This window comes from Trachinotus anak, unplaced genomic scaffold (assembly GCF_046630095.1).
Source record: "Trachinotus anak isolate AG129_WGS33_773 ecotype Australia unplaced genomic scaffold, CSIRO_AGI_Tana_v1 ptg000002l, whole genome shotgun sequence".
Taxonomy (NCBI): Eukaryota; Metazoa; Chordata; class Actinopteri; order Carangiformes; family Carangidae; genus Trachinotus; species Trachinotus anak.
In genome coordinates, this window is record NW_027273853.1 from 5,264,595 (window position 1) to 5,290,886 (window position 26,292).

Genomic DNA, 26,292 nt, shown 5'->3' on the forward strand with positions numbered 1-26,292 from the left:
CGCTGGAGCTACTGTACTGGTCTTGAGCTATTTAGTGTCTACTGAGTGGCTGAATTGTCGTTAAACCAGCTGCTAATCCTGGTACTTGGTTGTGTGTATGATCAGTGTTGTTCTTTTCTCTTTTAAGTTTTTGTTGGAGTGGAAGTGTTAAATATTTAAACACAATTGTTGAAGATGGGATAAATTCTTTTTTTGTATCTATGTTTGCTTTACTGTGTGTCTGTCTGTCTATGTGCACACCAAAATTTGTTGTGTCTGCTTTGTATGTGTGTTCATCCCCACCAGGTACGGTCATTTCTCAGGTATCAACAGGAAAGTCCAGCTGACCTATCTGCGTAATGGACAGCCTAAAGCCTCCAGCGAAGAAGAAGGTACAAACAAACATGCACAGAATTAGTGTTTATGTCTAGGATAACTCTTTTTGAACCGTGTGTGTGTGTGTGTGAGTGTGAGTGTGAGTGAACGGGTTTAGAAAGACAAATCTCTTGTAAACAGACAACACAAGTCAGATTACATAATAAAGAATGAGTGCAAATAAGAAGTGGAACAGTTCTTCTTCTTCACTTCTTTTTAAATTAATGTTTTGGAAAAGGTAATTACATAACCTGTAATTGTGACAAGGTGGAATCAGAAGATGGAAGAGGAAGTCAGACTATTGATGCTGCAAAACATTAACAAGACACAGCCAGGAAAATTTGAATCAGAAAAACATTTCAGCAAATGAAAGGTGCTAAATGAGGTAACTGAATTCACTTGTGTATCAGGGACTGAAACAGGTGGTTAGAAGGGGAACAGCAGCCACTAAGGAGAAGACATTTCGTTTATTGATTCTGAAATTAACTCCAAACAGTGCTGGTAAACAGACAGACGACATCCATGCCTGTGCAGCTTGCCAAATATAAGTTTGGAGACATTTAAAATTTAGGTATTGAATTATTAAGTGTGGTGATCACTGATATGAACACAACTGCTGCTGCTGTTTCTCCAGACTCTAAGAAGGACGGTCCCTCTCTGCTGCTGGTGCTGAAGTGGGGCGGGGAGCTGACGCCTGCAGGCCGCGTTCAGGCTGAGGAGCTGGGCAGGGCCTTTCGCTGCATGTACCCTGGAGGTCAAGGTACCAGCCATACACACTCAGACACACACACACACGAGCTGATCGAAGTACTCACAAAGATCTTTCCTCTCTGCCTCTTATGTAAATTAAGTTCTTCCATGATGTACAGCTCTGTCTTTCCTGTTTTTGTTTCTTTTTCCTGGAGAAAACTTTTCTAGAACAGTTGAGTTGCTCAAAACCACTATTCACTGTAAAACATGTTGTATTAGACAAGTTATAGAACATATTCAGATAGTTTCGCGTGGACTTTTCATACAATTCTCAAATGAATGGACCAAACTCTCTGTGTGAAGTTCAGCCCTCAAAACTCCATTAGATGGAAACTGCTTTTGTGTGCAGATGCTCACATGCCCTCAGGGAAACAAACACACAAACTTCCACTCACCTTTAAGCTAAAACTCACACAGACATCCACATCCACTGAGGCGCAAAGGTAATTTCTTTTTAAAACAGTAAAAACAGTAATGGACTGTCCTCCCACACTCACCTTGTCTTTGCTCTTGGATGCTTATTTCCAGCCCTTCTTTTCAGTCACTGAAAGCACAACCATGTGCAGTGTCAACCCTGCATAGCTGACATACAGCATGCCAGAGGGGGTCAGAGGTGGGGTGGATTAGTTTAGACACGTCAAGCCAGATTTTAAGGCTTCACACAGCCACAGGGATCTTATTATTTGTATAATTTCTTATTTGCTTCTGTAGGTGTGATGTTTTAGAATAGCTGTCTTCACTTAAAAACTCATTCTCAATAATAAAAATTGACTGATACATCAGAAAGGAGCTAATCTCAGGTTTAAATATATTCTTTCATAGTAATAATAATAATTAAGTTAATAAAAATGTGACATCAAAAAAACTTTGTGTAATTAATTAAAAATGTTGTGCCTCCATGATGGAGTCTTTGGAGACTGTACAGAACAAAACAGGCTCCTGGCAGTTTAGTCAATGATGCAGATGGTGTAGCACAAACTCAAAGTCTGGTGAGGGAAAAAAAGCACAAAGACTGTAGACAAACACAAACATAGCATATGTGAGGTCACAAGTAAGTTTGTGTTTTAAAGCCTCAATTGAAGTAAAATATCTAAAATAGGAAACAAGGTGCAGCCTGGACAGCAGTGAATTTCTTCTAAATGGAGCAATGATTTTTAAAATCACGACAAAACCTACATTATAATTATTCAGCACTTCATTTATCGCAGGGAGAAAAGTGACTCTGCATTTGAGAAAATAAACTAGACACCAATGACTGACTTCATTCAGTGCAGTCAGTGGTTTCTCTCTGTATCTCAATACACTTCCTCATTTTACACTGACAGTTAATTCTTGACTTTAGAAACAGCAGCTGGTGAAACAACCTTAACTCAAGGCCTGAACCGTACTCAGAAAAAAAGGTTCCTCCTTTATCTCCTGATAAACACTGTGTGGTGTGGTCAAAATCACCACAACAAGTGAGTGAGTGGACCTTGAGTTACGATTATATTGTCACTGGCTTCTAGACTAAACAGACACGCAGAGCGACAGCCACAATGAAGATCAACAGCATCTGTATATCAACAACAGAACCCTCACTCTGGTGACTTCATTAGGTACAGATGTAAAATCAAATGGGATCCAATACAACAGAAAATTCTTAATGAACTGTTTCTCTGATTTCTGTAGGTCGTGTGTTCCATAGATTTGAGCCGTAACAAAGGCTAACAAAACTTTTACCTTGAAATAAATTACATAAAAATAGTCATCACATGAGATAATGATATTTTGTAACCAAACCCAGGATGGAAATACCTCTTGCGCTGCCATCTAGCGTTTGCCACATGTTGTCCACACCCTGTGCAGTGCAGCGCTTCACAGCGGACAGTTGTGCAACAAACATTACATCACAGTCAGGTGTGGACGGGAGTGCAGCTCAGCACACCTAACCACACCTAGATTAGCATTGTTCAGTATGCACAGGACAGCAATGCTTTGCTTTTCCTCCACTCAAAATTTCCTGTGCACCTTTGCCCTGACCCTTTTAACCAGAGTGAGATACAGCGAGTAACTGGACAAACCTGCTGGTTACATGAAGGTCTATCTCCTCCAGAGGTTTGAAGTGAGGAATACCTCGGTGCCTTTCATCAATCACGCTTTTCAGGCTTTCCCTCTTAATGCTTTGTTTCATGGTGCATGCAAACCAGCTCCAAACTGTGCAGAAACACAACGTGAAGCCGAACTGGAACCAGAATCGGTGGTTAGGTGCAGTCTGTCTCTTTCCTGCTTCTTTTTTTAATGAAAAGAAGGCTATTTTCTCACCCCAGCTACTGTTTTCATACCTCTTTCTCCACCAAAGGTTTTGTCTATTAACTCTGCTCTTCTCTTCTTACCTGTTGTTGTTGTTGTTGCGCTGTGTAAACTACTAGCCGGTAACCGCCGGTCCCTTGGCTGTGAGTCCCCTATTGACTTTGGTAAGAGAAGGGTTTCCTGGATATCACCACTCTTCCACTGTTTCTCTCTCATTCTGAGCGTTTTGTCGCTCCGTCCACTAACGTGCTCTGATTCCTCCTCCTCATCATCTCATCATGATTTTGTTCCATTTCACCTGGAGACTAGTCCTGTTTGTCCTACATTGAGATTGCTGTGGATTGTTTGTGTCGTCGCTGATGTGCTCCCGAGTTGATCCACAGCAGCAGATGTTGTTTTGGTCACCTGCTTGTACACACACATGCAGCTAAAGTGACTGCAGTCTTGGTGTTGTAAGCTAACGCGGATCATCTCACACTAATCCTGCTGCATTTTTTTTTCATGACTTCTTGTTGTTTGTTTGAAAGTCAGTATATTTTAGCCGTGATTAGGGCCGAGGACAGGGGTAAGTCCCCAACATGTACCAGATCTGTCTTTGTGAAATAAGGCATGATAACTGAAACATCAGGCTAATTGGCTGTAGACTAAAGAAATGCATGAAGCATCAGTGTGATTTGATCTGTAGCGTTGCTATGCATCTACATCCTACAGCTACATTGATTGAAGTACATTTAGCATGTAAAAAGACATTTATCGTCTTTATTCTAGTAGGTAATCTGAAGCGTTTGATCTCATCTGCAGGGAAGCTGCCCTCAGTAATTTTTGGGTTTTACTCAACATCTGTTCACTTCACTTTCACTTCATTTTATTCATAGCTCAAACCACACAATTTCAGTTTGCCTTCAAGTGAGCCAACCATGTAAAAAACTAAAATATTAAATATATATAAATAAAATATTTTGAGGACGATGCATTTGAACTGAAAGTGATGTTGCACCTGCACAGGTTCTGTGCTGCCTGTGTTTTTAATGGAATGGAAATCCTTGGTACTTCTGGGTACAATCAATAAACTGTTGTATTTTTTTCTCTTTTCTTTTCAACTGCCTCCCCGACTCAGCCGATTCTTTAAGTGTGAGAATGACTGTAAAGTATCTGAGTGCTGTAACCGGTCCAGTTAACTGTGACGCTCTACTCTATGTATGATCTTCCAGGTGACTATGCTGGGTTTCCAGGCTGTGGCCTCCTGCGTCTGCACAGCACTTACCGCCATGATTTAAAGATCTACGCCTCTGACGAAGGCAGAGTGCAGATGACGGCTGCTGCTTTCGCCAAGGTAAGGCCTCACCTGAGAGAATAAACCTCATGTATAACTGATGCTACTTACACACTTAAGGGAGAACTTTTGACACAAGGATAGACTATCTCGTAAGATGCTTGAGATAAACTTGATCCTACACTTAATTAGTGAAATACTGTGATTCCCAGTATTGTATCATGTGCACCTTTTGTAAGTGGACATATGTAGGTAGAGGATTCTTACACTGTCACTCACAGCGTACAGTACGTTGACATTGGTCAAAGGTAATAGGGTAAGAAGTTAAACATTAGACATGTATATCTGTGGGTGTTCTGACTACCTCACATCTGTTGCATATTAGAAATGTGTACATGTGTGGGACTGTGTGGGATTTTTTTGCTGTTGATTCAGCTGCAGTTGTTCTTCTAAAGGTGCAGTGTGTAGCACTCTAGTGCAGCTTGAAAGGTGCCCTGCAATTTAGGATTATTTTCATTATCAATTAATCATATTATTATTATTATCGTCTTGATTAATTATTTTATCTGTAAACTGTTTAAAAATAAAGACTTGAGAAAACAGTGAAAAATGTCCATCAGGTTACCAGAACCTGAGGTGATGTCTTCAAATAGCTTGTTTGATCTAACTAACAGTCCAAAAATATTTTGTTTCCTGTCCTATGTGACAAAAAAGGAGAGGAAACATTTGACATTTTTGATAAGAAAATTACGAACGATTAATTGATACTTAAAATGGATACTGATTTACTAATTAATGATTGTTTGACTAAACCATTGATCTCCTAATAATAATTTCAGCTCTACTTGAGAGAAAATAAATGTTTGAGAAGTTGTGCAAAATAAAATCAAGAAGTTACAGTAATTTCAGCAACAAATGTTTTTGAACACTTGTAATTTGTCAAAATGACCGGGAAACAGGCTTTTCTGAGTTAAATAATCCTAAAAGTTTACATTTTAAACAGGCTGTTGATCCATACCAAGAATATCAAGGTGGCTAAAAGGGTTAAGGTCCCATACTTTAGTTTTACTGTAGTTTAAACAGGAACTGAAGCTGTTGTGTGGCATTTCTTTTTAAATCCACTGGTTCCTCTGCAGGGTCTGCTGGCTCTAGAAGGAGAGTTGACGCCGATCCTGGTCCAGATGGTGAAGAGCGCCAACATGAATGGACTGCTAGACAGTGACAGCGACTCTCTGACCGACTGCCAACAGAAGGTGAAGGCCCGGCTACATGAAATCATGCAGAAGGATCAGGAGTTTACATCACAGGACTATGAGAAGGTATTTGTCAAACGTGAGATCCTGAATTGATTTTGATAACATGACTTGTGAAATGTCTTGTTTTGCAAGTAAACAGTTGGACGTGATTCTCAAGCCTCTATATCTCTAATATTTCACCGTATCCAAAGATAATGTGAACATGTAGAACATTTTATCAGTTTCCTTCTGTTTCCACTGGGCTCCAGTTGGCCCCGACAGGTAGTCCATCACTGGTGAACTCCATGAAGGTCATAGAGAATCCAGTCATGACCTGTGACAAGGTGTACACCCTCATCCAGAGTCTCACCTCTCAGATTCGAAGGAGACTGGAGGACCCCAAGTCTGCAGGTAGCATGAACCTTCAGGTTTACAGAAGAGAAACTAGAAACTAGATGCAGACAATGTTATGTGTCCACTTAGTGAATCTATACCATCAATAAGTCTGTTTTAAAGATTGTTACTCGTTCTGTGCTTTGCTCCAGACCTGCAGCTTTACCACAGCGAGACGCTGGAGCTGATGCTGCAGCGCTGGTCCAAACTAGAGAGAGATTTCCGCATGAAGAACGGGCGCTACGACATCAGCAAGATCCCGGACATCTATGACTGTATCAAATACGACTCGCAGCACAACGCCTCGCTGGGACTGGAGGACACGCTGGAGCTGTTCAGACTGTCCCGCGCCCTGGCTGACATAGTCATACCACAGGTTAAAGCAGAACACTGTCATTTCTACCAGCCAAATACAGAGTATAATATAGTGTGTAATATATATATATATATATATATATATAAGGTGTAGAAGATAATAGACTCAAACACATAGAAATCTCTCAGTTTTGAATTGTTTGGTAATATAGGAAAATATCCCAGACAGCCAAAACCGGGGCCTTGAATGATGTATTTTGATAATCTGTAGAAGTGAGGAATTTTAACAAATGGGTCAAATTAGAGAAATGTACCAGGAGGGATTTTGCAGATAACTGAGGTGGTGATGGAACAGTTATATTACAGAATGGAACTGTAATGATCCCGATGGCAAAATTAAAATGTTTCAGCTCTAAAGGAAAAAAGATTCAGCGGTAAAGAAAAAAAAAGGAGTACTTGTGTGCAAATGTGCTACTTAGCACCTGTATATCTCTCTGATTTACTCCATATCTGCACACCCGTCTGTGCTCTTAGATCCTCTTCTTCTATTAATATCACTGCACCTCCTGCCCGTCTCACCACCATGAGGTTTAGAGCCTTCAGTTGTGTTGCCCCATGACTCTGGAACTCACTTATAGCACTGATACTGATATAGTACAAGTACTGATACAAGTATAGTATTAATGATAGATAATGACAGTAATAATTCAGTAATAATTCTTATTATTAATTATAATAAAAGCAGCAGCAGCTGTTAACGGGTCTGAGTGGGTCTCTGATAATCTGCGTTCACCCTGTGATGCTGAGCAGAGTGGAGTGTGTTTCCTCGCCTTCTGAGACATGGTCCATCTCATCATTACCATGGAGATGTAGATTGAAAAGATGTGAATGAAAGTGATGAAATGGGTTTATGTTCCTCCATATCTTTCACACCAGGAGTATGGCATCAGCAAAGCTGAGAAACTGGACATAGCTCAGGCCTACTGTGTTCCTCTGATGAAGAAAATCCAGCTGGACCTGCAGAGGACCCACGAGGACGAGGCCGTTAACAAGCTGCACCCACTGTGAGTATAAAACCGCCACTGAAGTACACACTGAAGCAAGCACGTTAATCTGGATCTGTGTTTGTTTATGATGGTCGCTGGTGTCGTGCTGACTGATGAGCTGCTGTGTCATTTCCTGTCCCCTGGTGTTCAGGTATTCTCGGGGTGTGATGTCTCCTGGTCGTCATGTCCGCACACGTCTCTACTTCACCAGCGAGAGCCACGTTCACTCCCTGCTCAGCATCTTCCGCTACGGAGGGCTGCTGGATGTACGCTCTGGTTTTATTGTTTCTGACTGTTCAGTTCTCCACAGAGTGACAGTGTCCACTCTGTCTGTGTCTGCTGATGATAATTTGCCAGAATAAGAGCAGATCTACAGACTGATGTTTATATGAATGTTGTACTAACTGCAAATGGGTAAAGGTCCATATAGGATGGAGACACTTTTTGGAGTTGAACTCAGCTTGGTGGATATAATGAATATATCAGCAGAGGTATAATGGATGGGATTATAGATAAACAGTAGTTTAAAGGTTCTGTTAATGAGATTTTAAACAATAATATAGCAGCAAACAACTAGACAGAGCACAGACGGACTGGCCATGGAGACTGGGCTGGTGGCCCGCCAAAGCATCTGTAAAGTTTTTAAGGTTCCATCAGTGTCTTTAGCGGCTCTGTCTGTGTCACACGTGGCTGGTCCTTGCAGCTAAAGTCCAAGGCTAAATTTCTTTCCCAGTCTGACCATGGAGCCAATACTGGTCTGGCTTTTCTAAGATGGAGAACCCCACGTGCTGCTGAAGGCCTCCAGATTGACTCAGAACTGGTTTTCTTCTCCTCAATGTGTCATTAGAAATGTTCTCTATTTCCTAAACTTCACTGCAGTTTTCACTTAATGACAAGAAAGGGCCGCTCTGGAGAGAAATTTATCAACTGTCTCTATGAGTCAGTTGCCAGTTTGGCCAACAAAGGCGACTCTTCTGATAGGTGGCACACAGTCATACACAATTCTTAAGCAGGGCAATAATAACAGTAGAGTTCTGCAGTGATTCAGTATAGTTGTATAGTTAAAAAGATTATTACCTTATTGTTGGTAAATACAGGCCAATCTCTCACACCAGTTTTATGTGTTTTTCTTGTACGTGTTTGCATCCATGCTGTGTGTGTGTATCAGGAGGAGAAGGACCAGCAGTGGAAACAGGCGATGGACTACCTGAGTGCTGTGACTGAACTCAACTACATGACACAGATTGTCATCATGCTGTATGAAGACAACAACAAGGTCGGCCTGCAGTGAGCTACAAAGGTCTTTCTCATTCATGTTCTGAGAGTTTCACATATTGATTTCTTTATGTCTTTATATGTGTGTGTTGAGCAGGACCCCTCCTCAGAGGAGCGTTTCCATGTCGAGCTACACTTCAGTCCGGGGGTCAAAGGTTGTGAAGATGAAGAGAATGTGCCTCTCGGCTTCGGCTTCCGGCCAGCCTCCTCTGAGGTGTGTGAGGTTTCCTTTTATGGGGTTTCATGGACAACCATTAATTATATTCAACCACAGCAAATCCCAAACAGAGCAATATCATCAATATGTCATTCAGTTGATATTTCTGCAAAGTGTAATGCATTTGAAATGACCAGTTTGATACAGTCTGTTTTTAAGTTGCTCCATTAACAACTGTTTTCATATGTAAGATGCACAAAATTGCTGAACAGTATCTGTAACAAGATTAATGGTTTAACCATTTATCTCTGTATTTTAGTTGCTGCAGGGCTACTACTATACCTTTTCATTTCTCTTTGGTCAAATTTGTTGTGTGGTTGTATCTTAAGGAGATAACGAGCTCTCCAGGGCTCCCAAGTTGATTAATTGTTAATTATGAATTGTAAACACTGGAGATTTTGCCTGTCCTCTCTCTGCTTACATGCACACAAAGTTTGGATGGTGTTACATAATTACATTCTGAAGTTAGATGCCTTTTTAATGGGAAGTTATTTTGAAAAGTTAGTGAGCTCTTGGTTGCACAGTGATGACTGACCTTATAGTTTTGAAGGATCGTGTGGTAACAACATCACTCTGTCCACAGGAAATAAGCCTGTGGAGCCACTGCTAATCACTGCAGTGACATTTTTCTGTTTCTCTAGTAATCAAAATGTTAATCAGTTTTTTGGAAATTAGGTAGAAACATACAGTTTTTGACATTCTAGTCAACTGTGTTGATGGAGAAATGATTGTTGTTGCATTTCACAACTTAGGCTGTTTTTATCATCCAATCATTTTCTGCCCGTGTTTTCTGATTAAATCAGAATCAAGACAAAAAGCCAAATCAGGGGAGTCTGGAGGACCTCTCCCAGGACCAGCCAGACCAGGCACTTCCTGTTTCAGAGCCAATCAACATCCAGCGACGGTCTCCCATGATTCGCAACCGCAAGACTGGCTCCATGGAGGTACCAAACCGCAAACTGTGTTAGTGTTGAAGCATTAGGCAGAGTGTAGTCCTAATAATAAGTGTAGTCTCTTCAGCTCAGAGGTTGTGCGTTTGTCTTTGATCTTTTCCTTCATATGAAACTGTGTTTTTGTTTAAATTAATGGGAGACATCAGGTCCCTGATTTACTGGGGTACCATCTCAGTCTTAACCCCTGGTCTCCATGGCCCCACTCAGGTCCTCTCTGAGACCTCTCCCACCCAGTCCTCCAAAGGCTGCACGTCACACCGACTCTTCCCCTCGTGTTCACGCCAGTCTCCTGAGATCAAACCAACCAGTGGCTTAGGTGGGCACCTCATTTCTGGTGTGTGTGTGAGAGTGAGGGAGAGAGTGAGTATGTGTGTGTGTGTGTGTGTGTGTGTGTGTGTGGAGGAGAAAGAGTATGAGAGAGAGAGCTTTTACACCAACAGGCACACTGACCTGACCTCACATCACATGTATCTCCAGCTGTCATCACTGATCCTCTTCCTCCCTCACCCTCCGACCTCTCCGTGTCTCCTGCATTTCTTTGTCTGTTTTTCTTTTCCTTCTTTTTCACCCCCCCCCCCCCCACCCTCCTTTGCTCTCTGATGGTCACATAGCTTCCACCCCAGCTTAGCTTAGCAGCAGCCAAACAGGATCAGACTCCAAACTATGTAGGCAAGAGGTCAGTGGGGAGTTGTATTCACAGCCGACTGCAGGATCTCTGGAGTCACAAAGTGCTCAGAGAGGTAGCGATATCCCTGCCAGGTGATAAGGTGATGACATAGGTAACATACTGTAGGTGTTTCTGCCTGTTACTTTTGAGGTCTGCACAGGAATTGAACCAAGATCACACTGAATCAGTGGACTTTGTTTACTGCAGATTGACATTTTGCAGTTTTAATTAAGAGTAATTAACACTGCAAAACTCATACGGGAATGAAAACCGATGTCCCAATCACTGCATACTAATTGTATTGACATGGTGAGAGTGATGCAGCGTGTCAACAATAAGTAAACTTAACAAGAAAGTAAAATGTTTCTCTAAAGATTTAATCAGATTATTTTTGTTATTCAGCATCAGTTTATTTAACTTCTTGCAGCTTTGAGTTGCTCATTTATTTACTATGTGCAAGGCATTATGGGACAATGGTGCACATCAACAGCAGTCAATCAAGCATTTCTCTGTGTAAACACAGTGCACACTCAAAACCTTCCCAGATTCAGATTCTTGTAGGGGACTGGAAAACTAAAACTAACAGCTGTGCTGTGGTGCTACCAGAGAGGGACGTTGTCCAGTTTGATAAATTTACACAGGTTGTAATCCTGAAAACAAAAGAAGCAGGTTACAAAGCTAAACAAATAAAAACACAAGGCAACACAAGCAAGCACATATTACAGTTGTATATAAATATAATGTAAAATCATTGTATTTGAAGGAATCAGTACAATCCAGAAATCATTAGCTTGCAGGATGATTAATCAGCATTGTTTTTGTCCGATAAAGAAGCTATGTGTGGAAAAAACAAGGCTGAAAAACTCTCAATCTGAAGCCAGAATTAATTTTTAAGAGAGATTGTTCTAATAATTTGCAGATGTCATTGAATAATAAATCTTGCAAGACAACTAAATTAAATATTATTTAAATGTAATATGATATAGGATATGTGTATATAGTTGGGAGTTTCCTGGTGCAGTGCTTCGACCACAGTCTAACAAGGTTTTGATTGCTGGTGACAAACAAATCAACAAGCTTAAAAAGTCTTCTGTTTTGCACCAAATATAGTTTTTGTGCTCATCCTGGTGCTACAATGAACCCTCTGTAAAATGTAAATGTTAAATGAATTTATTGGTCCTAAAATGTTCCAGATTAGCTGTTATAACCCCCCCTCCCCTTTGAAAGAACCCTTGAAGGACTCTTGTGTTACTGTATGAACAGTCCCCCAAGGGCATGTAACCCCCATCAACCTGCTAACACAGTGACACTCACACAAGCATGAAAGGTCGGTGGCTAAATCAAGAAGTGTGGACAAAACCATAAAACTATGAATGTGAGAACGGGGAGTGGAGTCACTTTGTCGGAACAGTTTTGAAACCCAGGTATTGCACCGGGCTACAGGAAACATTACACAATAATATGTGTTTTAAAATGTTTTAATGCATTTTACCTCATCTTGTGCTTGAGCATTTAATAGATTAAATAGTACAGTATGCTATTTTACCAATACATAATTTTTGCATGCAATCAAAGCACCAGAATAACATCCTCCTGGAGGAAGTTTTGGTTTAATATAATTAGATAACTTTTGTATGGTGGAGTTTACTTCCTTTGTTTGCACAAAGAGATAATTAAACTAAATGGATATCTGCAAGAGAGGAAGGAAGGTAATTATGTCCCCCTCCAAATATGAACAAAATCTCAGATACAATCAGGTGTAATCACAAACATCAGGCAAACGAGACGGGCAAAAGGGCAGTATGGGTGAAGTGCTACTTCTCCCTAAATGTGTTGATCATCAGGTCACTCAGTGCATGGTTATCACAGGTCTGAGCCTACGAACACAGTTGTTTCTGTGTTCACACAACATCAAAGCAGCTCCATCTAAAGCCTCTGTGTTTTCTCTGAGTGGAGCCTGTCGGTTTGGTATGTATAGGAAGTGTGAGGCTGCTGAGTGATCCCTCCCTGTGCATCTCCAACACCAACAACACCGACTGCTCAGGGCACAGTGAGAGCAGCAGGTGTCAGAGACGACCTCAGTGAGCTGCTTTTCATACCTTCATACTGTTTATAGAACAAAGGAATGAGGAGCAGACTCAACACTGGTGCCCTTTAATTTTTTTTTGCTTTGCCGTTTCAAAGATATTTCCTCCTCTGTGTGATTTAGAAACTCAATATCTATTATTTATAAAACAAAAATAAAAATAAAAAAATATGAGAATTTGGCTGTTTGGTGTTGGCAGCAGTATCTGCAACTTCAGATGGTTTGTGCACAGTAGGTGTCTTATTTCCACACTTGGCCTGTTCATCACAACTCTGCTGCTTTTTGCATACAAAACACACATGTTCTGTATGCACTATGTGGGTGCATACATGTGCATGCACCCACATAAACACACACAGGTCTTGTAGATGAAGTCTGTGTTGTGGAAACCTTGTAGCTTGCATGTCATGATTTCTATGAACAAATAGTGGCCTTTTTTTCAGATTGTCCATTTTTATTAATTGATTTTTTTTTCACAATTAAAGTGAAAAGATGAAGGTCAAACAAACTGTACTTAGGAGTTTTTCACAGAGGTGTACATCCTTTGAGATGTTCACCCTCTCATGCCAAAAACTGCTCATAGCAACAGTTTGTTATGACAATAACGGCATGGTGTGTAATGAAAACTAATACTCACCCTTCACACCTCCACCCATCCCCTCACCCCACACACCTCCCACCCCGGCTCCTCCTCACACAGGCTCGCTCTGCTCTGGCCTCTTCAGTGCCTCGGCCCTCGGGGTGTCCTGTAGCGCCCCCAACCTGCGGGACTATGTCCGCACGCATCACCACCACCACCGAAAACCACCTCTGTCCCCTGGGAGTCTCCCGTGCCAGATTGGCATGTTTGGTACGTTCACACTGCTGTCTGCCTTCCTCCACAAGGCGGGTCTGTTTCTTTTTTTTTTCTTTTCTTTTTTTTTTTTTTGATCTCTGTCCTTTTTGAGGTCTCTGAACTCTCTTTCTGGCTTTTAAATCTTTTCTTTACTTCTTGTTTTTCTCCTTAAGCTTCCGATACTTTTGATTTTTGGGACGTTCACTGTTGTCACTGGTTTTTGGATCAAAGCTCCCTTTCCTCTCACTGTCTTTCCCAAAACAAGCCACCAATTTCAAACTATTGCATCACCTTTTTTTTGACTGATTTTCCTTACAGTGTGCATGATATTGGCACTGATTTGACAGCAGAGAGAGCGGCTGTGCAGCAGATGCTGGGCATGCAACCTTGCATTGGACTGTGTGACATTATCAGTGATCAGTGTTCTTCCAGATCAGCATGACCACTTCCTGATCACACCACCGTCTGCTTGGGGTTGTATGTGTTGGAGTGTGTTCTCTCTCTCTCTGTGCATGTTGTCGTACAGTATGTACACAGATCCTCTCTCAGGGAATTTAATTTCATAATGAAGTACAGTAGTTTTTGTGTCTGGAAGCCAGAACTCTGGCTTTTCTCATTAATCACAATTTATGGTAATCCTCACATTAAGAAACTCAGCCTGTTATTTGGAACAGATATATTTTCAAGACCCAATAATCCACCTTTACATAATCTCCAGTCTCTTTCTCCCTCCCTACTCTTTTCCCTCTGTTTTATGTTGCCAATGGTGAGTAGAGGCAAGATGTTTCCACAGCCAGCAGGGGTCCTTATATTAGGTTTAATTACCCCAGACATCTGTGTTGGATATCATCACAGCTGTTTAGTTACACTAGTTTATTTAGTTGCCTCCAAAGACGAATATGACACCCTCAGGCTCAGTCAGCAGCGGATGATTTTACTGGCAGATTTTATGTATGCATATGGATCTGCACATTGTTTAAACTGCAGGGACTTTTCCTCCCACTGTTGGTTTGAGACACAATTCTGTTCAGTTTGTCCACCGGGTGTCACTCTGACTGCAAAGGCTTCACACTGCCAGGAGCAGACCGACGCTCTCCTCTCTCAGCCCTCTTACATCATGTAATGTGCTGCTCTGTGAGAGACAGGTCGGGGTCTGGACTGACGTCCATGCTGTTCATTTCTGGGAAGAGAGGACTCCTTCAGGACAAAATATCACTTTGTGCTTACTAGAAATGTTAAAGGAAGTTCAATCCTGGTTTGAATGTCAACCTCTTTATGTTTTGTTGCTCTTCCACAGGCCTGTCAGATGATTTCATACACCTTTATCGACACCAGCCTTCATGTTCCAAATGTGCTCTTTTGAATGGATTTTAATTGTAATTTAACACTCATAATTATATAAAAGTGGATATTTGTACTTTTTTTTTTTTTTTTTTAAATAAGACATACTAGTAGAGATCCTGGATCCTGCATCCTGGAAAAGAGATCAGGTTTAAACATCAGTTTTTTTCATTAGGTTTGATGACGTTTGCATAGCTGCTGCTTGGACTAAGAGTATCAATTCAATCATTTATTTACTACTTTAAAGCAGCTATATTCAATATCTTTGTATTAACAATGAATGACGTGTCTAAAAACCACAGAGAGCCATCTCCTAGCTCTTCAGTTCCTCAGCTTTATGGTGCTTTCATCTCATCAATGGTTTTCTCACTTCAACTTTACTGTTTGGATCCACTCTCAAAGCATCATTTTAAGCCAAAAGAGCCCTAAAAGTCCACTATACACTATCTCCTCAGCACCAAACAGTATACACACAAGGGTAGTGACTAGCTGGTGAACACAGTGCAGCATTTAGCAGGTAAAGGGGCTGATGTTTCGTTCAGGAGTTGGTGGAGACCAACAGAGCTACCACTGCATATCAGAGCTGTGACTTCAGTTTTTGTATGGGTTAAGTAAATAGGAGATATGATGTTACTGAGTGAGCTTTAGACATACAGGTAGGTAGATTTTGCTGCTTAGACAAAGTCAGGCTACATATGTCCCTCTGTTTTTAACTTTGTGCTAAGCTAAGCTAACCGGCTGCTGTCTGTAGCTTCATTTTTGCAGTACAGTCATAAGATAGATATCAATCTTCTCATCTCATTCTTGGCAATAAAGGGAAATGTCAAACTATTGCTTCAAAGCCAAAAGAAAGTCAATAGCTGACGTTGATCCAAGGACAGGTAGAAAAGGGAGAGTGTGTTCTCAGATTGTTTCCTGTCACAGAGTAACGCCCTTCAGATTAAGACTCAGCATCACTCCTCCTGCATGTTTATTATTCAACCAAAACATCCATCATTTACTCCATCCAACCCCATAACCTTTCCCTTCACTTCCTCTGATAGCTTATCTCCTCTTTGTTTTTTCAGAGATTACTCTCATTTTCACGCATGCTGGTTGGCAGACAGACGTTGATGAATGGACAGGCCAACTCTCTCTTTCATCCTGTTTTCCTCTCCTCTTCTTTTGTCCCCTCATGTTAACACATACAAACAGGCATCCAGGCAGACACAGGTACCAGCAGTCCCAGTAATACCAGTTACCTTTCTTATCTCCTCAGAGCTGTTCTCTATGCCGGCAGTAAAGAGATTTTCTGTGTCGTTTGCCAGGCATCCGACTAATGGTATGTCTGTATTTATTCAAGTTCATTTCGACACTCCTCCAGTTTCCCTTGTTATCTTGCATGACCTTTTTTGTGGGAAAACATCTCCTGTGTTTTCTGTTTTTGGGGGTTTGACGTTTGGCTGCGTTAATTACATTGAACGTCTCCAGGATTCAAAATTTCTCTCACGAGTTTTCTATTTCTCCACACGCCCTCGGTGTTTGTTGTACCTTGTGTTGTTTTCGACCCTCACCTCTAACATCACCTGCTCTGCCTGCATTTGTTTAATTTGCTTCTCTGATCCCGCTGTTTCTTCACAGTATGGATGTATGTGCCTCATGTGCAATATATCCTCCTTCCTCAGATATATTTCCACGTGCAGATAATCTGTGCACACATCATAACACATCCTCTCCTGCACTTTATGTTCATTTTAAATCAATTATTCTGTTCTTTTCTTAGTTTTGACTCCAAACTTTAAAATAATAATTTAAAACCAGCTTGTAAAGACATGTTTCACTGCATTTTCTGGTTGAAAGTTTCCACACACAGCATCACTGATGGGTGTGGTCAGACAAATCTACTCTCTTGCACCTGTAACCACACCCCCCAGTGTTGTCATGGTGCACTGATCACATGCTGTGGTGCACCTGTACATCACTGCAGCGAGGTGAGAAGTTAAACCACCAGATGTCAGAAAAAAACATGTTCGGGGGGTGAGGTGCCTCTTTAAACTACATAAGCTGCATTTCAACAAGTGAATGAGAAGCTCTTCACCAAATCACACAGCAATATTTTTGTGTGATTCTTGTGAGTGTTTCTAAATTCATTTGTTGCTTTTCGACTCACACGTGTTTTTTTGCTGCACATCCTACAGGACAAGGATGAGTTGATTTTTTATTTTTTTTTTTATTTCATCAGCTGGGACCATAATAGTCTATTCGATCCTGAGGAGTTAAGGGTTTTTTTGTTTTTTTTTCCATTGATTTCTCAGTTGGAAGCTGAACCTCTGCACAGCTGTGAATCAACAGGTGCATTAGAGAAAACCACTAGTACACTAGCAGTTTTTTATTTGGATGTTTCGATACACAGACCTGCATCAGGTCATTTTCATCATCAGGTAAAATAACACAATGAAGGTCTGTGCACCAAAACGTTGACAGTAAATAAGCGTGCTTTTTTTTTTTTTTTTTTTTTTTGGATCACATGAATTCACTGTATTTCTTTTTTTTTCATCAAATTTGTGCCATTTCACAAGCAACATTTTGTAATTTTTGATATAATTGACTAGAGCAACAGCAGTTATTTTATTGATAAGCTGATTGAAAAAAATGAATTGGCAACTACTTTGATAGTTTTTGAATAATTTCACCATTTAATTTCAGCTTCAGTTTTTTTAGACATAAATGCTAAGAATTCTGTGGTTGCAGCTTCTCAAGTTGCTTTTCTGTTTTTTAATATTGTAAATTGAATGTTTGGCTTTTGGACTGTTGGTTTGACCCAACGAGAAATTTGAATATTTCCCCTTTAGGATATTACAATGGGCATTTTCTGATATTTCAGAGATCAAACAATAAATTGATTAACTAAGAAAATAATCATCAGATTAATCAATAATGAAAAAATCGTTAGTTGTAGAACCTTCTTCTTCTTCTTCTTTTTCTTCTTCTTCTTCTTCTTCTTCTTCAGTATTTGTTTTACCTGTGGGTTGACACACAGTAATCCACTGTGAATTGTCAGTACTGTCAATTCTGACTGACTATTGTACAAAGAAAGAAAGGTTCAGCAGTTACTGTACAGTTTCACACTAACATGGTCGGGTCACTGTGTGAGGAGTTTGTCTCTGTGTCGTCAGTGTCATCCGTCTCTGTCTGTCTCTGGTGAGCAGCCAGTGAGCATGATACAAAGTTTTCTTTTGGAAACAGCAGCTGTCTGGGATTTAATGAGAGTAACTCTTCAGTTCTTTCTGAAAAGATTTCCTATCTTTTTTTAAAGCTGCAGTTTGATGAGATTCACTCTTTCATCTGCACAGCACGTAACTGACTACAGGTCCTGTTAGGATATGTGGAGATCACTGGATGGTGTTCAGGATTGAGATAAACAGCTCAGAAACAGCCCTGCATGTGTTACCCGCCTGGTTAGTGTTGACTGTACCTCAGCAGGAGAAATGACGTCCGATCATCTGATGCGTTCATTCAGAATTACGAGCAGAGTCTGTGTCATTCAGAAACCTGATATAATGTTGACAAGTGTTTGGACAGACCACTGAGAACCACAGTGATGGGTGGTTATCTCAGGTTTGGACTCAAGTACCCTCAGTGTGTCAAGTAGAAATTTAAAACCTTAAGTAATAAAATGAATCGGGTAATCACTAAAGGTGTTATTTTTTTATGTCTGCACATAATAATACAATATATGTAGTAAACTATAGTATAGTATGTTTGTTGTTGTATAAACAAACTGTTTTCCTTCAGCTTTGTTTCTTTAGGTTGGTTTTAATTTCAGATTCTGTGACCTGCAGCCACCTCGTTTACCTCTCTTGGTTTCTGATTGTTAATTAAAGGTAAAGATTATATCATATTATAAAGTGTAGAACATCATGTGGTAATGTAAGATCTATTTTTAAAAAGAGAGAGTCATGTCTGCAGAACTAAACACACCATGACTAACTCATGCTGTAGCTGCTGGGGGCTTTTATTGAAAACATTTCAACATAAAACATTTTTAAGAACATTTTCAACTGTATATTTTGTTTTAGGTAGAGAATAAATCAGTGCTGTGTTTTGGAGTGAAATGCTTCTTAGAACCTAAACTCAGACATTTGGTTTACATGTGTGCAGGTAACACACACACACACACTCACACACTGTTGAGAGAGAAAACTAATTTTATTTATTTTTATCCATTCTGCTCTGGCCTCAGAAAACCTGCAGTGCTTGCCGAGAAAATTAGCAAATTACCACTGATGAAATATCTATTACGATGCTCAGTGAACAGGCGTCTTTTCCCGTAACCTTGTTATTGGGTGAAATGTTGTATCACAGAGAAAGCAATATGAGTACAGTCTGAGTTTTGTCATTCGTTTTTATGCAGTGTTTGAGCAGCAGGCATGAATGTGTGATTATTTATTGACCAGTCAAATGTCAGGAGAAGAGAAGTTGTTCTCTCTTGGTCTTGCACTGTCTCTTTAAAGCTGTTCCCTCTGTTGTGGCTGGAACAACTGACCAGGGAAGAAATGGCCTGTAGGTGTTTTGTATTGTAGTGTATGAGCACCATGTAAACTGAAATACAAAAGGCCTTGAAAATAGACAAGGGGCCGTCAGATGGTAATAATCCATGTGTTGCTTAAAGCAGCTATAATAAATGTTTTTATAATAGCAATGAATGAAATGAGAATAGAAAACAGTCGCTCATAGTGATGAGCCCACAGAGGATTATCACCTGAATGTGCAGCTCCCCTCGGCCTTACAGAGCTTTGTAGTAAGTTTGGTCTCAGTGTTTTCACTCACCGCTCTCAGTCGTTTTCATCCACAGCAGCCAGATGTTTTCACAGAACAAGCCCGAAAAACCCAGTGTACGCTATCTTCTCAGCACCAAACTAGCTAGTGACAAGCTGGTGAACATAGTGGATCATTTAGCTCTGAAAGAGCCAGATGTTAGCAGCTGGTAGAGACCAAAAACAGCTAAAAGAGAGAGAGTGAATATTGACCAGACACGTGGCTTAGAATGAGAGTAATGCTCCGTAACAACTGGACGTGTAAATAAGCAAGTGTTTGCAAACATATTGAGGATGGTGTGTCAGTGTTGTGTTCACAGCTTGTTTCTGCTGAACCTAAGTAGCCAAAAAATCAGTTTATGTAAGGTTGCAAACATAGTGACACATTAACAGTGGTTTTCCATGCACTTAGTGCCACATTGAACCTGGAGCCTGTGAACCCACTGAGAGTTTGAGCCTTATCCTCAAATACTCCATATTCTTTATTATCCACACAGTTTTTCATTGGGAAAAAATAAGGAAATTATGGGATGCCACTGTATTTTCTGAAATATGGTGTTGAAGATTTTGTTCTTTTAGGAATATTATTGAAGACTCTGGTTCACATGTTGTGTGAAGTAGATCTGTGCCTCTGTTTTTCAGTTTTTTGAGTACTGACAGCTCTTGGCTGTAGCTGTCTTTAGTTATCTTTTGCCTTAACCTTTTTTACTTTGAAATGAGAAGGTGGGAGTGTGTCAGTTGTTTGTGTTTGGCTGCAGCAGGGCTCAGGCTTGGTTGGTCTGCTTCATTCATAACTTAAAGGTCAACACATGTATTGATTAAATGAAGTCACACAGCCCGTTCTCCCTTTTCACGTGCTTTTTGTTTTTTTTAAACTTATTTTTCTATTCAGACTCTTCTTTACAAACACAGTCCTCCTACTTGAAGCCACACTCCTCTTTTAGCTCTGTGCTGTTCTGCGGCATAGCTCCTGTCGCTCCTCCTGTCACTCCTCCTGCTGCACTGTACTTTCTCTGTCTCCTCTTCTGTCCCTACTCTGCCTCTCGTCCCTCAGAGCCCTCGGACGAGCTCCATGTCGTCCAGCTGCTGGAGGGGCTTCCCGCTGAGCTGGCCCTGCTGGGGTTTGCCCCTCTGGCTGTGGATGGGGCCATGGCCCACCACCTGCATCACTGCCCCTACCACCTCCGCGTCCTCAAGACCTGGCTGATGTCTGGTCAGGAGCTCCCAGAATCCCTCCACGGTCAGCTTCTGTACTCCCCTGTTGCCTCCTCGTTCGACTCCCTCTAGCCCCGTTCACCCACCTGGAGCAAGTGGGACGCTGCCAATGCCAGCTGAGCTTTGCATCGACTGTAGTTATTCCAGTCTTGTTTTGCGTCTGTGCATTCATCCTTTTTCCTCTTATTGCTGCCTGAGCCCTGCTCCATTTCATGTCCAACTGTGAACCTGCTCCTATTTTTCTGTGTTGTTTTGCATGACAACCAGAGGTTGAACAGTGGCTTTAAAGCAGGGAGTGCAGGAAATCTTCATCATACTTAAAGTCACAGTGAAACAGCAGTTTTTATTATTTTATTATATCTTTATTATGTGTTAATGAAAGCAGAACCTGCACTCAGACACGCTGCGTACACACTGTTGAAGGAAAAATGGGCAGAAGTGAGTGAGGCTTTCTGAGATACAGAAGGTGAGGAGTTGAGGAGCTGTGGATGACTGAGCTCCACCCACACCTCCCTCACCTGTACTGTCAGATCAGTGGTCAGAATGAATGAGGGTTAAACGATGAAATTAGAGCCGCATGCTTTGGAAATGTAAACTGACACAGACCTCTGATCCACGATCTTACTCTGACAGCTACAATTAGCAACTAGCTAAAATTGGTTTTATATGATGTTAGCTGGACGACCAAACCACATTTGATTGGATATATTATGTGTATCCATTCCAGTTAGGGATCAGTCATATGTTTCTGTCCACTTATAGTGAAGTTTTGAACCAAACTTCCAGTTTATCTGCAAAAGAAAAAGCTAATATTAGGAAGTTGAGATAAAGAGTATGTTGCACTAGGTCTATAGTCAGGGCCCAATAAACCATTGCAGAAGAACATACATAATTAAAGGACTGACAGTTCGACTGTGTGGAAATCATGATAGAAATATGGCATTTATGTTTGTTTCATGTGTTAATTTGAGATTATTATTGTTATTAATATTATTTGCGCCACACAGATCTGATGTTTTCATCTGCTGCCATGAAGCATATTTTTATGTCACATTCTTCATGAAGCATCTGATTTGTCTGTTTTAATTGCACTTTGTCATATTTTTTTTTTTAATGCCAAACCAACTTTGCCATCTCAGCCAAGCATAAATTCTTTGCAATATTTTAACTTTTCAAGTGTTTCCATCCATTTTTTTATTTTTTTTACAGACAAATTGAAAATGAGCATAAAAACTGGTGGAGGGAGGCAGAGAAAAATAAGCTATTTGTATATAAAAAAATATCTGAAAACCAAGAGAGAACTGAAGAATTACCACAGGAACACTTGTTAAAACTTTTAATTTCACTGTGGCTTTAAGTCTTTTTTTGTCTGTTTTGTTCACTGTCCTTCTTTGCAGAAAATTAGACCCCTGTGTCATTTCCAAACTAAAAAGGTTTTCTTGGAGAAAGCGTCCATTAGTTTTTACATCGTCTTTCTAAATCCTAGAATCTGCATAAAGAGGACTAATGGCTGTACATGCATGTTGGGTGCACATGTGATGACCAGCGAAACAAACTCTTCTGTTGAGGAAGAGTTTCAGGCTTGTCTAACTGCATTGTGTGCATGCTCCATCTAGAGATGATGGTTTCTGCACAGAAAAAGCCTTTTAAAACGGGGCACTCGCTCAGTAATGAGCTCTGTCTGTGGACTGGAGTCAGAGGCGTTGATGGCGCCAATTTGGCCTTCACACAGCAGAGGTCGGGTGTGGGCTCCACTGTGCCTCCCACAGTGTTTGCAAAATGTGCTTCCTGGCCAGGTGGCAGATATGTGAGTGTCCGCTGAAAGATTTGGGTCATTATCTTATCCCTCATTTTAATTGGCTAATTAAGTGGTAGCCTGGTCATAAACTGCTGATTTTGTAAAGTGTTTCTGGAGCATGTCTTGACACGTCGTGCAACCTTAACGCTGCTGCACAATTTGCAGAGTTGACTGTCTGCAATGAATTACAGATGTTTTGCTTCAGGAATGAGAATATTGACATTTTTTTGGCTTTGTCTCATAGACGTCATTCCTCTTGCTCTTTTAAATATCCTTGTGCTTTCTCTCCTTTCTGTCCTCCTTTCTTTGCTGAATGTGTGGTGCAGTGTAGCACCAGTGGTTTCTGCTCCCACTGCATCTAGTGTGTGAGCTGAATTTGATATCCACATGAAGAGGCTGCAGCAGAGATAAGGAGGAGGGGAATGTGATGAATGCCATCCAGTTGTTGTTATTTTTATGCAGCGCCTGCTTCATTAGACAGTTCAGTAACGACAGAATAAACAGTTAGAGGAGAGGATAAATGTCATGTAGTAAGCCTAAAGAGTGAGACTGAGCTCGTAAATGTGTGATACACATCTTTGTCTGCTGAGCCAACAAACCACTTCCTCCTGAGGCTTTATAATAACAATTTACTGTAAGCTAAAGTGGGTGTTATTTTTCTTTATGTCATCCAAGCTTTGACAGAAAGATGTTTCCATGTTGAACAGTGATCTTGGTTTAGTCTAATGAACAAAGCTGCTTTGGCTGAAATCCAGTAAGGTAAAGATTGAAAGATTAAACATGCCCTGTAACAACTGTTAAAGCAGCTGTCTGTCATGTATCCTGCCCCTCTGCTGGTGTTCATCAGATTTTTGGTCAAGGGTCGACAAACAAATGTCATGTAGAGATATTGTAGATATAAATAAGAGTGGAAGCAGAAAAAAGATCATTTATAACTTTCTTGATGTCCATGAAGGGGCACATTAATGATCCCATGAGACACTTTAACATTGAGCAACTCAACTAATTATCAACTGGGGAAATTCATATCTGGGCCGTCAAGACCTCGAGCCGTTCTTGTCCATTAAATACTGACTGCAGTTGGTTCCGCTTGTGTTGTTACACTAGAGAAGGTGAAAAAATCTGTAGTCGTAACTCATTAGTCATGGAGACGTGCGAGGCTGTTCAGCATGCTCTCTGGGGAGATGGATGAACTCAACCTCCATCCATTCCCGTTTTTTTTTTTTTTGGGGGTGGGGGGTTGATGGAATGACTTCATCGTCGTGCTCGTTGTTGGGCTGCACTGAATGCCACTGGGCTGTATTTGCTGTAAGTTTTTTGTTGAAGTCAGCTGTTGTTTCTCAGGAACAATTTTTCTGGCATTTATGAAATGAAATCATAAAGTACATGAATGACTATATATTCAAAAACACCTGTTTTCACATCTTTTTCTAAGCTACCAGGTTGTGGTCAATTCACTTCCAATCCATTCATTATCAAAGCCAGTAAAATGATTGTGTTACAGTGGATCCTTAAGGAAAAATAATCAAGGTCAGAGGTCAGAGTTCACGACAACTACTGTCTTGCTCAAGGACAGTTCAGCAGCCCAGATTATTGTCATGTGAACCAGTTTTTTTTTTTTTTTCAGGATTATTGGATATCTAAATTTACCAGGGTAAAAAAAAAGAGATGAAAAGCACAAGTATATTCACCTCTGTTTGTAAAGAAGATATTTAAGATGAGTCATTTTAAAATTGATAAAACCGCACATAGATATAAATCTTTCTACAGTGTAAACGATGCACCGTGATGGTCCAATGTTGTTGGCAGCACCACGTTTTCAACTGCGTCCAACATTTCCTTAAAGAAAATGCTGTTTAAGCATCAGCCTTGAAATGATGTTGACAGATATGACTGACGGTCACTATGACAACAGTATGCAGCTGGTGGTTACTTAAACTTGATTAATCACCATATGCATCACTCACCCCTTTGAGTTTGTTTAACGAGTAAACAAACAAGCAAACATGGATCAGTGAACACAGTGATCTGTGTTGTTATTACGTCACTTTCCACACAAGTCTGGACTCTGACTCCAGACTTTAAAAATCTGTCCAATGTGATCATAACGTCAGTATGATGAAGATAAGAAAAACTCTTACTGTACATTTATGACACTTTCTCCAGTGATCAGAACATTTTCATTGATATGGTCTCACTAATCAAAGAATTAACCAGTTAACATCAGCCGTGTTACTCATATGTTTGCTGACACTTTGGTTAGTAAATTTGTCTACTTTACCAACTGTGTCTGTTCTACCAGCCAATGTGAAATGTAATAAGATACTAATTGTAGATCTTACAGCCGCTGGAAAGTTTGTGTGGCCAGTTAACAAATAAAAATGGCCGCCACACTGAGAGAGTGAGCAGCCAACATGCACAGAGAGCTGTAATGTCACCGCTCCTCCACCTTTTTTGGAGAAGTGGCTCGACCAGGTGTACATGTGTCTGTCCTGTCTGTGCTGCAGGGTTTGAGGGCTGCTCCATGGTGCCCTCTATCTACCCACTGGAGACGCTGCACAACTCGCTCTCACTGAAGCAGGTGGACGAGTTTCTCAACACAGTGTGTGAGAGCAGCAGCGAGGCCCACGCCAAAACCATGAAAGGTGGGTCTACACTGTGACGCAGCAATAATTACATATGTTTCATATAAAATGCAGAGGGTTTCTGATTGGGAGGCAACAAAAAAAAAAACACACAAATTAGGTCAGCAAATATTTTCAACACAAAGTATGTAATGAAAGGGAGTTTTTGTAAAAAACTTATTTTTATCAAGGCTAAAATTTACTTAAATTACTTAAATTGAGATAAAAGTACTTTTTTCAGTTCTGTTCTTGTTTGAAATGTTACATCAGTATTTGAAAAACAGATTTTAGGCTCTAAAATTCCGTGTTTATGCCTCGAGATCTGTTTTGTTGTGTTTCATGATGCAAAGTAAAGTACAATCTCTGGGTAGTTGGACATTGACTCTAACACATTCGGTTTGAAAAGTAACAGTAACCATGAAGTCGAAATGTGTTTGTGGGTGTTTACATTCACACTGGATAAACAAACAGTTCCCCAATTTTAGGACGGTGATCCTGAACATACACACAAAGCATCCAAGATTTATTTTAAAACAAACTTTACAAGGTTCTTGACTTTGTACATGTCAGTCACGTGACCTCTTACTGAAGACCAGACTCAAAACAAACAAATGATGAATGACACAGCATCACCAGGGAAGATGCCACATGTTTACTGAATATCTGTGGTTGTAGACTTGAGTCCCTGATTACAAAGTGTTTGGATGATGACTGTTTAAATTTATTTTAACTTGTCCAGTTCCTTCCTAAAATTGGCCCAAAATGCTCCTCTAATAATCTGATCTGGATGTAATCACCAGAACCCAAACTGTTTTCCTGTGATTATCGAC

At 40.6% G+C, this 26,292-nt stretch overlaps 1 protein-coding gene across 10 annotated transcripts in view; it reads left to right on the forward strand.

The window, feature by feature from the left end:
• The window catches only part of LOC139629530 (inositol hexakisphosphate and diphosphoinositol-pentakisphosphate kinase 2-like), a 57,244-nt gene that overhangs the window by 22,963 nt on the left and 7,989 nt on the right, over positions 1 to 26,292 (forward strand). For 3 of the 10 annotated variants that reach the window (XM_071492207.1, XM_071492198.1, XM_071492217.1), the window contains exons 14-29: positions 286 to 371; positions 989 to 1,114; positions 3,513 to 3,557; positions 4,605 to 4,726; positions 5,803 to 5,985; positions 6,171 to 6,312; positions 6,447 to 6,670; positions 7,546 to 7,673; positions 7,807 to 7,921; positions 8,824 to 8,931; positions 9,028 to 9,144; positions 9,951 to 10,091; positions 10,308 to 10,416; positions 13,554 to 13,703; positions 16,288 to 16,350; positions 25,346 to 25,483. In XM_071492207.1, the coding sequence (XP_071348308.1) occupies positions 286 to 371; positions 989 to 1,114; positions 3,513 to 3,557; positions 4,605 to 4,726; positions 5,803 to 5,985; positions 6,171 to 6,312; positions 6,447 to 6,670; positions 7,546 to 7,673; positions 7,807 to 7,921; positions 8,824 to 8,931; positions 9,028 to 9,144; positions 9,951 to 10,091; positions 10,308 to 10,416; positions 13,554 to 13,703; positions 16,288 to 16,350; positions 25,346 to 25,483 (1,997 nt within the window). Of the gene's footprint in view, positions 1 to 285; positions 372 to 988; positions 1,115 to 3,512; positions 3,558 to 4,604; positions 4,727 to 5,802; positions 5,986 to 6,170; positions 6,313 to 6,446; positions 6,671 to 7,545; positions 7,674 to 7,806; positions 7,922 to 8,823; positions 8,932 to 9,027; positions 9,145 to 9,950; positions 10,092 to 10,307; positions 10,417 to 13,553; positions 13,704 to 16,287; positions 16,351 to 18,803; positions 18,868 to 25,345; positions 25,484 to 26,292 lie in introns of those variants that run through there. The other 7 variants (XM_071492268.1, XM_071492277.1, XM_071492232.1 and 4 more) reach the window with 7 other exon arrangements.